The sequence below is a fragment of the Lepus europaeus genome, chromosome 5 (genome assembly GCF_033115175.1).
Source record: "Lepus europaeus isolate LE1 chromosome 5, mLepTim1.pri, whole genome shotgun sequence".
NCBI classification, from domain to species: Eukaryota; Metazoa; Chordata; class Mammalia; order Lagomorpha; family Leporidae; genus Lepus; species Lepus europaeus.
The window spans coordinates 13,268,877-13,281,801 of NC_084831.1; the positions used below are offsets into that span (position 1 = coordinate 13,268,877).

General features: G+C 58.7%; 1 protein-coding gene across 1 annotated transcript; it reads left to right on the forward strand.

Moving 5' to 3' along the window:
• Positions 1-46: 46 nt before the first annotated feature.
• On the forward strand, positions 47-6,142 carry MRTO4 (MRT4 homolog, ribosome maturation factor). The gene is made up of 8 exons (XM_062190531.1): positions 47-302; positions 1,751-1,809; positions 2,541-2,644; positions 3,190-3,271; positions 3,537-3,604; positions 3,829-3,980; positions 5,280-5,356; positions 5,475-6,142. Exons 1-8 carry the CDS (start codon positions 275-277, stop codon positions 5,622-5,624), a joined length of 720 nt encoding a protein of 239 aa, XP_062046515.1. The 5' UTR covers positions 47-274; the 3' UTR covers positions 5,625-6,142.
• Positions 6,143-12,925: the final 6,783 nt, after the last annotated feature.

The following is a 12,925-nucleotide window of genomic DNA, read 5'->3' on the forward strand; positions in this document are numbered from 1 at the left end:
CGCAGGCTCCGCCTCCCGGGAACCATAGAGTTGAGGCCGCTCTCCAGGCCTTCGGCGGGGCGCTCAGTGGCCGGAGGACTCCGGGACGCTCCGGCCAGCCGCCCTGCAAGCACAGGCGAACCCGTGGGCGGCGGCACGGCCAGGGGAGACGGGTCGCAGAGCAGATCGGGTCAGGCACACGCGAGGGCAGCCTCCAAGGCGCCTCCCAGAGGCCCCCGCGCCGCCGGGGTCCTAGCGAGCCGCACCGCTTTCAGCCGCACGTGGCTCCAGCGCGATGCCCAAGTCCAAGCGGGACAAGAAAGGTGGGCCGAGCGGGAGGCGGGACCCAGCGGTGGGGCTTTGGGGCGGCGGGGGCCCGGAGCGCGCCCCCGGGACGTCCGTGGGGAGCTCGCCGCGCGGTGGCGTGGGGCCCGGGGCGGTGGGACCGCCGGCGGGCGCTGGAGCCCGGGCGGGGCGGGGGCGCCAGCTCTGTGGCCCAGCCGCGAGCGTCCAGGCTGGGCCGCGTCCGCCACCGCAGCCCCTCCCCGTTGTCCCTCTGTCTGCGCCCCCGCCGCCCTGGCTGCCTTTCCCGTGCTGCGGAACGGGCGTGTCCCCGCGTCTGACCCTCTGCTCGCGTTTCCTTCAGCCCCACGCACTCAGGTGCCCCCGTCCCCATTTGCCTGGGCTTTGTCGGTCCAGGGGGTGCCTCCTGAGACACCGTTCCTGGCGTCTGTCGCCCGGGAGCTCTGGCATCTTCAACAGTGCTCAAGGGTCTGAGACTTGGGCATTGGAGGATACAGCACTTAGATAGGAAGTTCTCGCTTATCACGGATCCCCCAAGCTATAAGAAGCGGGATAAACGGGGTTTGTCAGATCGTGGTGGCCCCCGTGGAATAAACGTGGTGCGAAGAGGTGGAAGTGACATCCTGTGTAGTGCGGTTCCGGGAGGGCCCCACTGACGAGCCACAGCCTGGAGCAGCCTGGGCGGTATCTGGGGGAACGGTGTTCCCTGGGGGGGAGGGGGGGGACGCGCCGTGCAGGGTCCCGAGGTAGGGAAACACCTGGCTTCCTGGAGCTTAAGCCGAGCTGCGATGGGAGGGGTCTTTACTGTCAGAGGCTGGTAGCCTGGTTGAAGGTGGGGGCAGAGCGTGAGTAAGGCTGACGCTGCGAGTGGGAGCAGCGGGCATCGTGGGAGCGAGTGGCTGCGTTTCATTTGCCCTCCTTTCTCGCGCTCGCCTCTGTCCGCTGTGCTCGCCTCTGTCCGCTGTGCCTCGTGCAGAGGGACTGCGAGTGCCGGGCAGGGGACATTGCTGGTGGTGTTGTGTGAGGTGTTTGGGGGGATTTGATTCCTGGTCGGATCTGGCACGTGGCAGCTCCTCTGGGTAGGGGACACATAACAGCTCGACTTGCCACAGCTCAGGCCGGCCGGAGCAGGCCTCTGCGCGTCCTGGCCGAGAGCAGGACGGGACCTGCTCAGCTAAGGCCGAGGCTGCCGGGGAGAGCAGGACAGCAGCCAGAGCACGCCTCACCTGGGACTGGAAGTAGAGACTTGGGGGTCAGCCCAAGGGGCTAAGGGACTCCGGAAACGCTGGGATCTAGGCCTCCAGGGACACTGGGGATCGCCTTGACTGCGAGAAGTGATGGCGGCAGAGGCCTGGCTGCCTCTCCTCAGGCCGCCTGGCCCGGCCGAGCTGCCGAAGCGGAGAAGAAGCTGGGTCTCCAGGGCGTCCGCATGTCTGATCGTCACTCCGCTTGTTTTCTTTTGTGGTAGTGTCCTTAACCAAAACTGCCAAGAAAGGCTTGGAGCTGAAGCAGAACCTGATAGAAGAGGTGAGCGCCTGTTCTTGACTCTCTGGAGCTTGCGTTGGGTGGGTTTCTAAGGGCGGACGTAGGCGCCCCTTTCCTCCTGAGCAGGCCACCCGGCAGGACTGGTGCAGTGAGGCCCTGCAGCTTTGCCGCATCTCAAGCCAGGTGGTCGCACGTGTTTTCCCACTGCGTGCTATAGGTAGACACCAGTGATGGGCTGGCCATTTCAGAGCTGGGGTAACTGACGCTTAGGTTCAGCAGGATGCCCACCATCAGAACACTCGGGGGTCACCAGGAGTGGGTGACCACACTGCTTCCGACCTGCCAGTCCTGGCTCCCGGGCTGGGTGAGCGCAGGGTCTCCTGCACCAGTTCCATTGCTTGAGGCTGGAATTTCACCCGAGCCGCTTCCCCTGGAGAGCAAATAAGGCCTCATGATTCTCCTTAGTGGTCCCCAGAGCGAGTAGACGTTTCTGGGTTACCCTTGAACAAAGCAGAGAAGTGTTGTCCGCCATTGATCACAGATGAGTTGGGGTGGGGTGGAGCCATGGGGTCTGGGCTACTGGCTCCACTTTCGCCATACCCAGTGGTCCTGGATTCAGTAATGGAGGCAAAGGGACAACGTGGTCAGGGCGTCCAGTTCCTAGGACTTGTGCAGTTATGGGGCCCAAAGCAGAAGCTTTCCCATTTGAGACCAGAGTGGTCCCCAGCCCGTGCCGTCCCTGGGATCCGGGTAACTCCCCGACTACCCCACAGCTGCGGAAATGCGTGGACACGTACAAGTACCTGTTCCTCTTCTCCGTGGCCAACATGAGGAACAACAAGCTGAAAGACATCCGGAACGCCTGGAAGCACAGCCGGTGAGCGGGGAGGGGCCAGGCGCCTGGGTCCCACCGCGCCCCGCGACAGGACTCCTAGCCAACGCGAGGCTTGCTTTGAGCTCCACAGAGGCAGGAAGTGGTTGTTAAACTCAGGGATGGTTGGGATGTGGCCCCTTAATGCTGAGGCTCGGGCCTTCTAGGAGCACCGTGCCAGGTTTAGAGTTGTTGTCTGCTCGGGGACACACCCAGCGCTGTCCTGGCTGGGGTCGTGCTCGTGTGGACGGCTCTGGGGTGGCTCTCTGGCTGCGCTAGCTCTGGTTCAGGCTGGCACGTGCCTCTTCCATATGCCCAGGCCAGGAGGGATCCCACGCAGAATTCACAGCGTGACCGTGGACAAGATACGGGCATTGTCGGGGGGAGATAGTGAAAGGGTCCCTGGGCAGGGCCCAGAGTGTGGTGGGCTGTGGTGTGGAGAAGTGGGACCCTCTGGCCATGCCCCCTGCTGGATGGCACCCTGGGCCTGGGTCAGCGCAGGTGCTGGAGACCTGGGCAGGTCCCTCACAGACACCTCGTTTTCTCGGTAGGATGTTCTTTGGCAAAAACAAGGTGATGATGGTGGCTTTGGGTCGGAGCCCGGCTGATGAGTACAAAGACAACCTGCATCAGGTACCTCGCCAGCCCTCACGGGGGGGGGGGGGGGGGGGGGGGCAGAGCTGCCTACTGCTGCTCCCCATGTGCTCCGAGCCACGTGGCAGTCCCTGGTAGGGAGAGCAGGGCTCAGGTTCTTCGTAACCTCCACACCAAGGGAGCAGCCGCCCTTCCCCCAGCTCACGATGTCTCACACCCTGGCCACACGTCCCCGGTGGGTGCAGCCCCTCTGGTAGAGCACCGCTGGCCCGGTGCGGGCGGACTGACACGCTGTGGCTTGCAGGTCAGCAAGAAGTTGCGGGGTGAAGTCGGCCTCCTTTTCACAGACCGCACCAAGGAGGAGGTGAATGAGTAAGTGTGGGTGGGGACCAGAGAAGAGGAGGGCAGGGGAGGGGGGATCCCAGGGAGGGATGCCGCTGCCTCGGAATTGGCCCCTGGAAGCGTTCTCACAGGTGGGTGGGCTGTGACCAGGCCCTTCTCTGCCCTCTGCACGGAGTTGCCGGCTGGCAGCTGGCCAGTGCGGGGGAGGGGGCCCACGGGGGACCTCCCCTCCCACTACTTTCCTCTTCCCTAAGGTGGTTCACAAAGTATGCAGAAATGGACTATGCGCGAGCTGGGAACAAAGCCACTTTCACCGTGAGCCTGGACCCAGGGCCGCTGGAGCAGTTCCCCCATTCCATGGAGCCACAGCTGAGGCAGCTGGGCCTGCCCACTGCTCTCAAGAGAGGTATGGCTGTCCCCACAGCTCATGGCCACTGCTAAGGACACAGGGTTCGAGCACCTCCATTCTGGCTCAGCGAAGTATTTTTTGCTGCTGCTGCCGTTTTGATTCATTTATTTGAAAGGCAGAGTGACAGGTTTTCCACCTGCTGGGTCACTCCCCAGATGGCCCCAGCTGGGCCGGACTGAAGCCGGGCGCGTAGAGCTCCATCTGGGTCTCCCATGAGGGTGCGGGGGGCCAAAGCGCTTGATTAGCAGAAGCAGCACTCTGATACGGGATGGGGTCCCCAGCAGCAGCTCACCCACCCTCAGCGAGGGATTTCTGTAAGCCCCTGTCCTGTTCTGTGACAGTGAGTGAAGACTGCCCACTCACAGCTGGGCTGAAAGTGGATGGAGGCCGGCGCCGCGGCTCACTAGGCTAATCCTCCGCCTTGCAGCGCTGGCACACCGGGTTCTAGTCCCGGTCGGGGCGCTGGATTCTGTCCCGGTTGCCCCACTTCCAGGCCAGCCTTCTGCTGTGGCCAGGGAGTGCAGTGGAGGACGGCCCAAGTGCTTGGGCCCTGCACCCCATGGGAGACCAGGAGAAGCGCCAGCCGTGGCGGCCATTGGAGGGTGAACCAACGGCAAAGGAAGACCTTTCTCTCTGTCTCTCTCACTGTCCACTCTGCCTGTCCAAAAAAAAAAAAAAAAAAAGTGGATGGAACTTGCAGCCAGGACATACATGGGAGGGACTGCAGGGGGCAGCCGCTGCCTCGTGTGTGTTGGAGCTGGGAAGACGGAGGAGCTTGCCTGATTCCTGCCAACTCTGCGCAGTGAGCAGCAAGGCTGTGTGGGCCATCGGGCCAGGAGTAACTCAGGGGCCAGCGTTGTGGCACAGCTTTTTAAGTCACCACTGGCGACACTGACAAGCTATATTGGAGTGCCAGTTCAAGTCCCAGAAACTCTGCTTCCAGTCCAGCTTCCTGCGAATAAAGCAGCAGATGCTGGCCAAAGTGCCTGGTTCCCTGCCACCCGTGTGGGAGACCAGGGTGGAGCTCCAGGCTCCTGGCTTCAGCCTGGCTCAAAGCTGGCTGTTCCAGGCATCTGGAAAGTGAACCAGTGAATGGAAGATCTCTCTCCCTCTCTCTCCCTCTCTCCCTCTCTCCCTCTCTCCCTCTCTCCCTCTCTCCCTCTCTCCCTCTCTCTCTCTCTCTCTCCCACCCCCCCCTCTCCCTCTCTCTCTCCCTCCCTCCCTCCCTCCCTCCCTCCCTCTTCCCCACAAATAAAGTACTAACTCTTTAGCAGTAACTCGGGGCCACCTCCACAGGTGTGGTGACCCTGCTGTCTGACTATGAGGTGTGCAAGGAGGGCGACGTGCTGACACCGGAGCAGGCCCGGGTCCTGGTGAGTCTGTCTGCCGGGCTATGCTGGGAACGTCCCTCTTGCCTGCCGCGGGCATCCCCCCACACAGCGGATCTGCGCTCCCGTCTCCCCAACTCCCGGCTTGCCGTGTCTCTTACAGAAGCTTTTTGGGTATGAGATGGCTGAGTTCAAGGTGACCATCACATACATGTGGGATGCGCAGTCTGGAAGGTTCCAGCAGATGGGAGACGACTTGCCAGAGAGCATGTCCGAGTCGGCGACAGAGTCGGAGGAAGAGGAGAATGACTGAGCCGGGACCTCTGGACGGCAGGGCTTGGCGGGACGTGTGGCTGTGCCGGGAGCAGCTGCTCACTTGGCTGTGGCTGAAGTCAAGGGAGGGCCACGGGGACTGTGCTTCTGTAAAGAATAAACCTCCAAGCCGGCGCCGCGGCTCACTAGGCTAATCCTCCACCTTGTGGCGCCGGCACACCGGGTTCTAGTCCCGGTCGGGGCACCGATCCTGTCCCGGTTGCCCCTCTTCCAGGCCAGCTCTCTGCTGTGGCCAGGGAGTGCAGTGGAGGATGGCCCAAGTGCTTGGGCCCTGCACCCCATGGGAGACCAGAAGAAGCACCTGGCTCCTGCCATCAGATCAGCGCGGTGCACCGGCTGCAGCGCGCCTACCGCAGCGGCCATTGGAGGGTGAACCAACGGCAAAAGGAAGACCTTTCTCTCTCTCTCTCTCACTGTCCACTCTGCCTGTCAAAAAAAAAAAAAAAAAAAGAATAAACCTCCACCCGCAGGCGCTCCCTGTGGACGAGAGACATTTCCCAGGAGAGGCCTTTGGATTTGTGGGGGTCTGCGTTTGCAGCACCGCCCCTGCAGGGCCACATAGCAGTGCAGCTCTGCCACTGTAGGGACAGCCAAGGGCGACCCCAGAGCTGGGCCATCTCCTGGCCTCCCACCCTGCAGGCCCTTTGCTTGAAACAAGGATTCGCTGAGAAAAATGAGTCCCTGGCTGCCCTTCCCATCCCTCCACCTGCGTCCCCTCCCCCAGCAGGACTGACAGCAGCGAGGATGAAGCCACCGCTGGGGTCCGGGCGAGTGTTGAAGTGGCCCCCTGCCCTGGGAGTGTCGCTCTGCGTGACTGACGGGGGATCTCGCCCCTGTTGCCTGTCTGTAGGTATCCGGCCAAAGCGCTGAATGAGGACCTCCACGTCCGCGTGCACAGCGCTCTCTTCCATCAACACAGGCGTGTGAGGGCCACGCCCAGCCCCACTGTGGAGACCCTTGTGGGGGCAGAGTGCCTCCTCCTGCCTCTGCCCTTGCTCCAAGGCCTGCCCGCCCCCCGGGCCTGCGCCGCAGCCTGCCCAGTGCCACTTTGTTCAGCAGGAGGGGCTGGGTAGGGCTCAGGCCCGGCCACCTCACTGCGAAGGCAGCTGGGAGCATTGCAGGGATGTGGGAGATAACCAGGATGCGGGAGAGGACGCGCTGGGTCAGCTCCAGGCCAAAAGCAATCAGGGTGAGAAGGAAAGAGATGGCCGGCAGGGCCCTCTGCGCCCTCAAGTCTGGCCTGGGCCTAGCGGAAGTAGTTGAGGCGCTCTGGGCAGCCAGGTGCCAGGCGTGAGCAAAGGCCTCCGTGAGGGGTGGTTCGGGACACACCCCAGCCCCACCCCTGCTAAGATGCAGACTGAAGCCCCGCCCCTAGGCCATGTCAGCCGAGTAAACCTGGGGTGGTTACTTGACCCTCGGCTTCTACTCCCTTTGCTTCGCTGGGCGGTTGTGGGAATCAGATGTTCTGTGAAGTGCTTTGCTCCAAGCCTGGCACGTACCATTACCAGGTGTTCGCTCAGCCATCGCCATAGAATGCCCACGCTGGAGAAGGGGTTGGGGAAACGGGGCAGCAAAGGGAGCGAAGCTTTCCCCCACTGCTCCCTGTGCTGTGTGTGCAGAGACTGTCTCCAGGGGGGGCTGCCGGGGCGGGGGGGGGCACTGGGTGCTAAATGTTTGGCGAGGTTTGCGAGTCAGACCCACGCCTGCCTCCCATGTGCGGTTGTGGGGGCTCAGTGGAGCCAGCTTCCGCTTGCTTGGTCCCCACCTGATGGAGCTGGGCCAAGGAGAGATGTCAGGAAGAAAAGGCACTTGCAGGAGTGACCACACCCTGTAACCCTTCCACTCCCACACCTCTCCGCATTTAAGGAGCAGGAGTGGGGCTGGCGCTGTAGCGCAGCGGGTTAGAACCCTGGCCTGCGACCCATATGGGCACCAGTTCAAGTCCTGGCTGCCCCACTTCCCAACCCAGCTCTGCTGTGGCCTGGGAAAGCAGAAGATGGCCCAAGTGCTTGGGCCCCTGCACCCATAGTAGGAGACCCAGAAGAGGCTCCTGGCTTCAGCTTAGCTCATCTCTGGCTGTTGTGTTCATTTGGGGAGGAACCAGCAGATGGAAGACTTGTCTCTGGCTCTCTCAAATTAAAAAAGAAAAAAAAAAAAGCAGAGCGTCCAGCTGCAAGTGGCGGTCTGTCCACCAGAGGGCGGCCGAGGTCATGCTGCCAGAGTCTGCCATAATTGATGTGCTAGGCCTTCAGAGCAGTGGCCTTGTAGTGGTCCTCTTTCCAGCAGGTGGGGAGGTGGCTCAGGGGTCCGTCCAGGAGAGCCACCCGCGCTGCAGTCCCAGAAGCACGGAAGGGTCAGCCTGGTGTCAAGAGCGCAGCTCAAGGGTCAGCCCGGTGTCAAGAGCACAGCTCTCTGAGCCCCCTCATCTTGGTGTTTTAGTCTGGGCGGGGCAGAGGGGATGCAGTCGGCAAGAATCTTCACATTTAACCCGCTCCACCAAAAGTCAGCCGCCCCGGCCCTACACCCTGTGAGCCCTGGCGAAGGACCTGTGATGAGCCCCAGCTCCACTCCAGGCTCTGACCGTGGCTGTGCCACCTCCTTCCCCTGCTCGGCGAGGAAAGCCCGCCTGCGAGCCTCACCTCCTGAACGTAGGCGGGAAGGAGCCAAGGACCCTGGTCGTGCTTTCTACACTGAGCAGAGCCGGCGGCGGCAAACCGCGAGTCCTTGGTTCTCCAGCACTGAGGCCTGGGCCCTGGCAGGCTAACGGGCAACTCGAGAGCCACTGTTCAGACAGTGGTCCTCAAAGCTGGCCTCGGAAGACGGTGGCGGGCGGGGGCAGGACACGGGGAGGTCCCCAATAAGGAGTTGTTTTCTTTTTTGTGTTTATCTCAGGCCAGCATTGTGTTACAGTGAGTTAAAACACCGCCTGCAATGCCAGTATCCCCTATAAACACTAGTTCAAGTCCCAGCTGCTCCACTTCTGATCCAGCTCCCTTGCTAATGGACCTGGGAAAGCAGCAGGGCATGGCTGAGTGCCTGGGCCCCTGCACCCACGTGGGAGACCTGGGTGGAGTTCCTGGCTCACGACTTTTGCCTGGCCCAGCCCTGGCGGTTATCACCATTTGGAGAATGAAGCAACAAATGATAGATCTCCCTCTCTGTCACTCTTTCAAATAAAATTTTTTTAAAAATTTATGTATGTGTTTGAAAGGCAGAGAGAGGAGCGATCTCCCATCTGCCGGTTCATTCCCCAAATGCCTGCAGCAGCTAGGGCTAGGCCAGGGCAAAGCCAGGAACTCGCATCTGGGTCTGCCACGTGGGCCGTCATCTGCCCCCTCCCAGGGGGTGCAAGCAGAGGCAGAACTCCCATCTGAGCTGTCTGAGGCGGGTGCAGGTGTCCGGGCACACAGAGTGCATCCAATTCCATGATCTGCTTGCGCCCTTGGCCATCTCAATAAAGTCTGCAAGAACCTTGAACTGCTTTTGCCCTCCTCCCAGCGGGGAGGTGTGGGAGATCAAAAAGCAAGCGAATGAATCGAGTTGTACACAAATCAGCCTCAGGGACGCGGCTTTTGTAAGTCAAGAATTAGGAGCTCCAGCAGACGGCTGCCCTGCTGTGCACGTAGCTGTGGCCTTGGAATGAGCCATGTAGATCTGCTGAGGCACAGACAGTGGTGACACTCGCGGCCAAAAACTTACAAGATTTAGACTCGTGTCGCCAGGGACAGGGTCAGCCAATCGAGCAGCACCAGGGGCCAGCTTCCCCAAGACGCCCCATCCACTGGGGGCGGTTGCTGGGTGCAGGCAGCTCTTCCGTGGGGAAAGACAAGTGTGCAGGCCCAGTGAGGCGCCAGGGTCTGCAGCCCAAGCCCCCAAAGCCTTTCCCAGAGCCTCACAAGGAGGGGAAGGGGCTCACTAAAGCTCACAGGGAAGCAGGCACCTGGATCAGAGCAAAGGGAAGGCGCTGTCTCTCAGCCAACAAAGCAGCTCCAGGTATCCCCCACCTCGAGTGAACCCCATGCCACGTCCTGCCCGGACAGCACTGTCAGCTCACCAATTCCTGCAGGTACCAACATGCTTCAGCTCAAGAAGCAGCCGTCAGGATGTTCCCCATCTTGAACTTCCAGGCATTCGGGAGTGGAGCAGTGGATGAACACTGGGTCTGTCTCTCAAGTAATAATTACAGAAACTGACAAAGGGAGGGAGGGAGAGAGCGAGACATCTTCCATCTGCTGGTTCCCTCCCCAACCCCCACATGCCCTCCCCGAATGCCCACAGTAGCCAGAGCTGGGCCAGGCCAAAGTCAGGAGCCAGGAACCATCTGGATCTCCCACAAGGGTGACAGAGACCACACATTGGCAGGAAACTGGATCAGAAGTGGAGTAGCCGGGACTCAAACCGGCACTCCGATATGGGATACTGGCGTCCCAAGCAGAGGCTTTTCCCCTTTGTGCCACGATGCCCACCCCAATACACCATGGTTTGTTTACTCATTCATAAGTGGGGTGATCGTTTCCAGTGACTGCTATGGAAGAACTGCTAGAACGTTTGTGTACAAGTCTTTGCTTTTTATTTCTCCTTTGTATGCAGCTAGGAGTGTGACTGCTAAGTCACACACAAAGTGTATTTTTAACTTTATTCTTAAATGCCAAAGAACTGCTTTCAGGAGGGGTAACTCCAATCAAAAGGCCGATCTTCTGTATAACACATGCATGGAAAGACTGGGGGGGGGGGGTAGCTGTGGGCTGTGATGCCAGCATTCCATAGGGGCACCAGTTCAAGTCCTGGCTGCTCACTTCTGCTTCAGCTCCCTGCTAATGTGCCTGGGGAAGCGCAGAAGATGCTCAAGTACTTGGGCCCCTGCTACTCACATGAGAAAGCCGGATGGAGCCGGCGCCGTGGCTCTCTTGGTTAATCCTCCACCTGCAGCGCCAGCATCCCCTAGGTTCTAGTCCCGGTTGCCCCTCTTCCAGTCCAGCTCTCTGCTGTGGCCCAGGAAGGCAGTGGAGGATGGCCCAAGTGCTCGGGCCCTGCATCCGCATGGGAGACCAGGAAGACGCACCTGGCTCCTGGCTTCGGATTGGCACAGTTCCGGCTGTAGAAGTCATCTGGGGAGTGAACCAATGGAAGGAGGACCTTTCTCTCTGTCTCTCCTTCTCACTGTCTATAACTCTACCTGTTAAATAAAAAATAAATTAAAAAAGAAAAAAGCTGGATGGAGTTCCAGGATCCTGACTTTGACCTGGTCCAGTGCTGACCATTGCAGCCATTTGGTGAGTGAACCAGCAGATGGAAGATTCTCTCTCCTACTTTGCCTTTAAATAAAAATAAATAGGTAAATAAACATTAAAAAAAACTTTCTAATGATAACACTCAGGTGTTATCATTCCTTTTTTAAAAAAGATTTATTTTATTTATTTGAAAGAGTTACAGAGAGAGGCAGAGGCAGAGAGAGAGGTCTTCCATCCAATGGTTCACTCCCCAGATGGCTGCCACAGCTGGAGCTGCGCCGATTCGAAGCCAGGAGCTTCTTCTGGGTCTCCCACGTGGGTGCAGGGGCCCAAGGACTTGGGCCACCTTCTGCTGCTTTCCCAGGCCATAGCAGAGAGCGGGATCAGAAGAGGAGCAGCTGGGACTAGAACCAGTGCCCATATGGGATGCCGGTGCCTCAGGCCAGGGCATTAACTTGCTGGGCCACAGCGCCGGCCCCATACAATACCATTTATATCAAATCCTAGAAAAGACCATTCATACTGACAGAGCCGAGCAGCGATTGCCAGGAGCAGAATTTGGGGGTGGTAACTGACTACGAAGAAGCATTAAAGACCCACTGTCCCCTTTCTGTACATAAATTATACCTCAATAAAACTGAAGTTAGAGGTTTATATTGCTGCTGAAGGCAAGCTGAAACCGCAGTAAGATAGCATTGCACCCACTTGAGGATAGAAAAAAGTAAAGGAACTCGGAATAACAACCGGCTTCCCAGCGGAATGACTGGTGGCTACTGTACTTCAGCATACTGGAGTGTGCTCGCTTATCAGAGGGCAAGTCTCAAAGCCAGAGCACGGGACAGCGACTGATTTGGGTAAAACAGCCTTTGAGATAGACCTTGTCCCTAAAGTGTGGGCAGCTACTTCACTGTGCACACAGCGATGGCCTTGGAGACAACCAGACTTTGTCCTTGAGTAGATCTGATACCACAGTAATTCTTTTGAAAATGTGGGTGCAGAGAATCACACACACACACACACACACACGCAAGGCGAGCCATCCACTGGCTCACCCCCGCCCCCCAAAGAACCTGGAATCACGAGGCTGGGTCAGGGGCATTCAGCGCCTCCAGCCAGCGTCTGCTGCCTCCCAGGGCGTGCTTTAGAAGGAAGCTGGAACTGGGAGTGGAGCTGGGATTCAAGCCAGGGACTCCAGATAGGATGTGGCTGTCCCTGTAAGGGGACTGAACCCCTGGGCCACACGTGTGCCCGTTTTGTTTGTAAACAGCTTTATGGAGAAGCAATTGGCACATTGTACAATTCACTACCCAAAGTGCATAATGCAGTGTTTGAGGGTTGTGCAACCATCACGATCAATTTTTTTTAAGATTTATTTATTGATTTGAAAGGTAGAGTTACAGAGAGGCAGAGAGAAAAAAAGAGATGGTGGGGGGGGAGGTCTTCCATCTGCTGGTTCACTCCCCAGATGGCTGCAAAGGCTGGCGCTGTGCCAATCCGAAGCCAGGAGCCAGGAGCTTCTTCCCAGTCTCCCATGCGGGTGCAGGGACCCAAGGACTTGGTCCATCTTCTACTGTTTTCCAAGGCCATAGCAGAGAGCTGGATCGGAAGTGGGGCAGCTGGGACTCGAACCAGCACCTACATGGGATGCTGGCATTGCAGGTAGCAGCTTTACCCACTACGACACAGTGCCGGCCCCCAAGTAAACATTTAAAATAATAATAAATAAATGCCCATTCCCACAATAGTTCATTTTTAGACATAATCCAAATTATGTGACTTTGATTCAGAAAGAATTTGCAAAGGATGGAAATACTACATGAGGGAGGGACTTGAAACTCAAACTTTAAAAAGAAAAAAAAAAGGTTTGTTTTATTTATTTGAGTTACAGAGAGAGGTAGAGACACGAGGTGGGAGAGTCTTCCTCTGCTGGTTCACTCCCCAAATAGCCACAATGGCCGCAGCTAAGCTGACCCAAAGCCAGGAGCTTCTTTGGTTCCCCACATGGGTGCAGGGGCCCAAGCACTTGTTCCACCTTCCACTGCTTTCCCAG

Bases quoted from the DNA above. Each gene is read 5' to 3' on its own strand.
- MRTO4 (XM_062190531.1), top strand. From the start codon at position 275: ATGCCCAAGTCCAAGCGGGACAAGAAAG. The intron at 1,810-2,540 runs GTGAGCGCCTGT...ACTACCCCACAG, and splicing joins AGCAGAACCTGATAGAAGAG to CTGCGGAAATGCGTGGACAC. The intron at 5,357-5,474 runs GTGAGTCTGTCT...TGTCTCTTACAG, and splicing joins CGGAGCAGGCCCGGGTCCTG to AAGCTTTTTGGGTATGAGAT.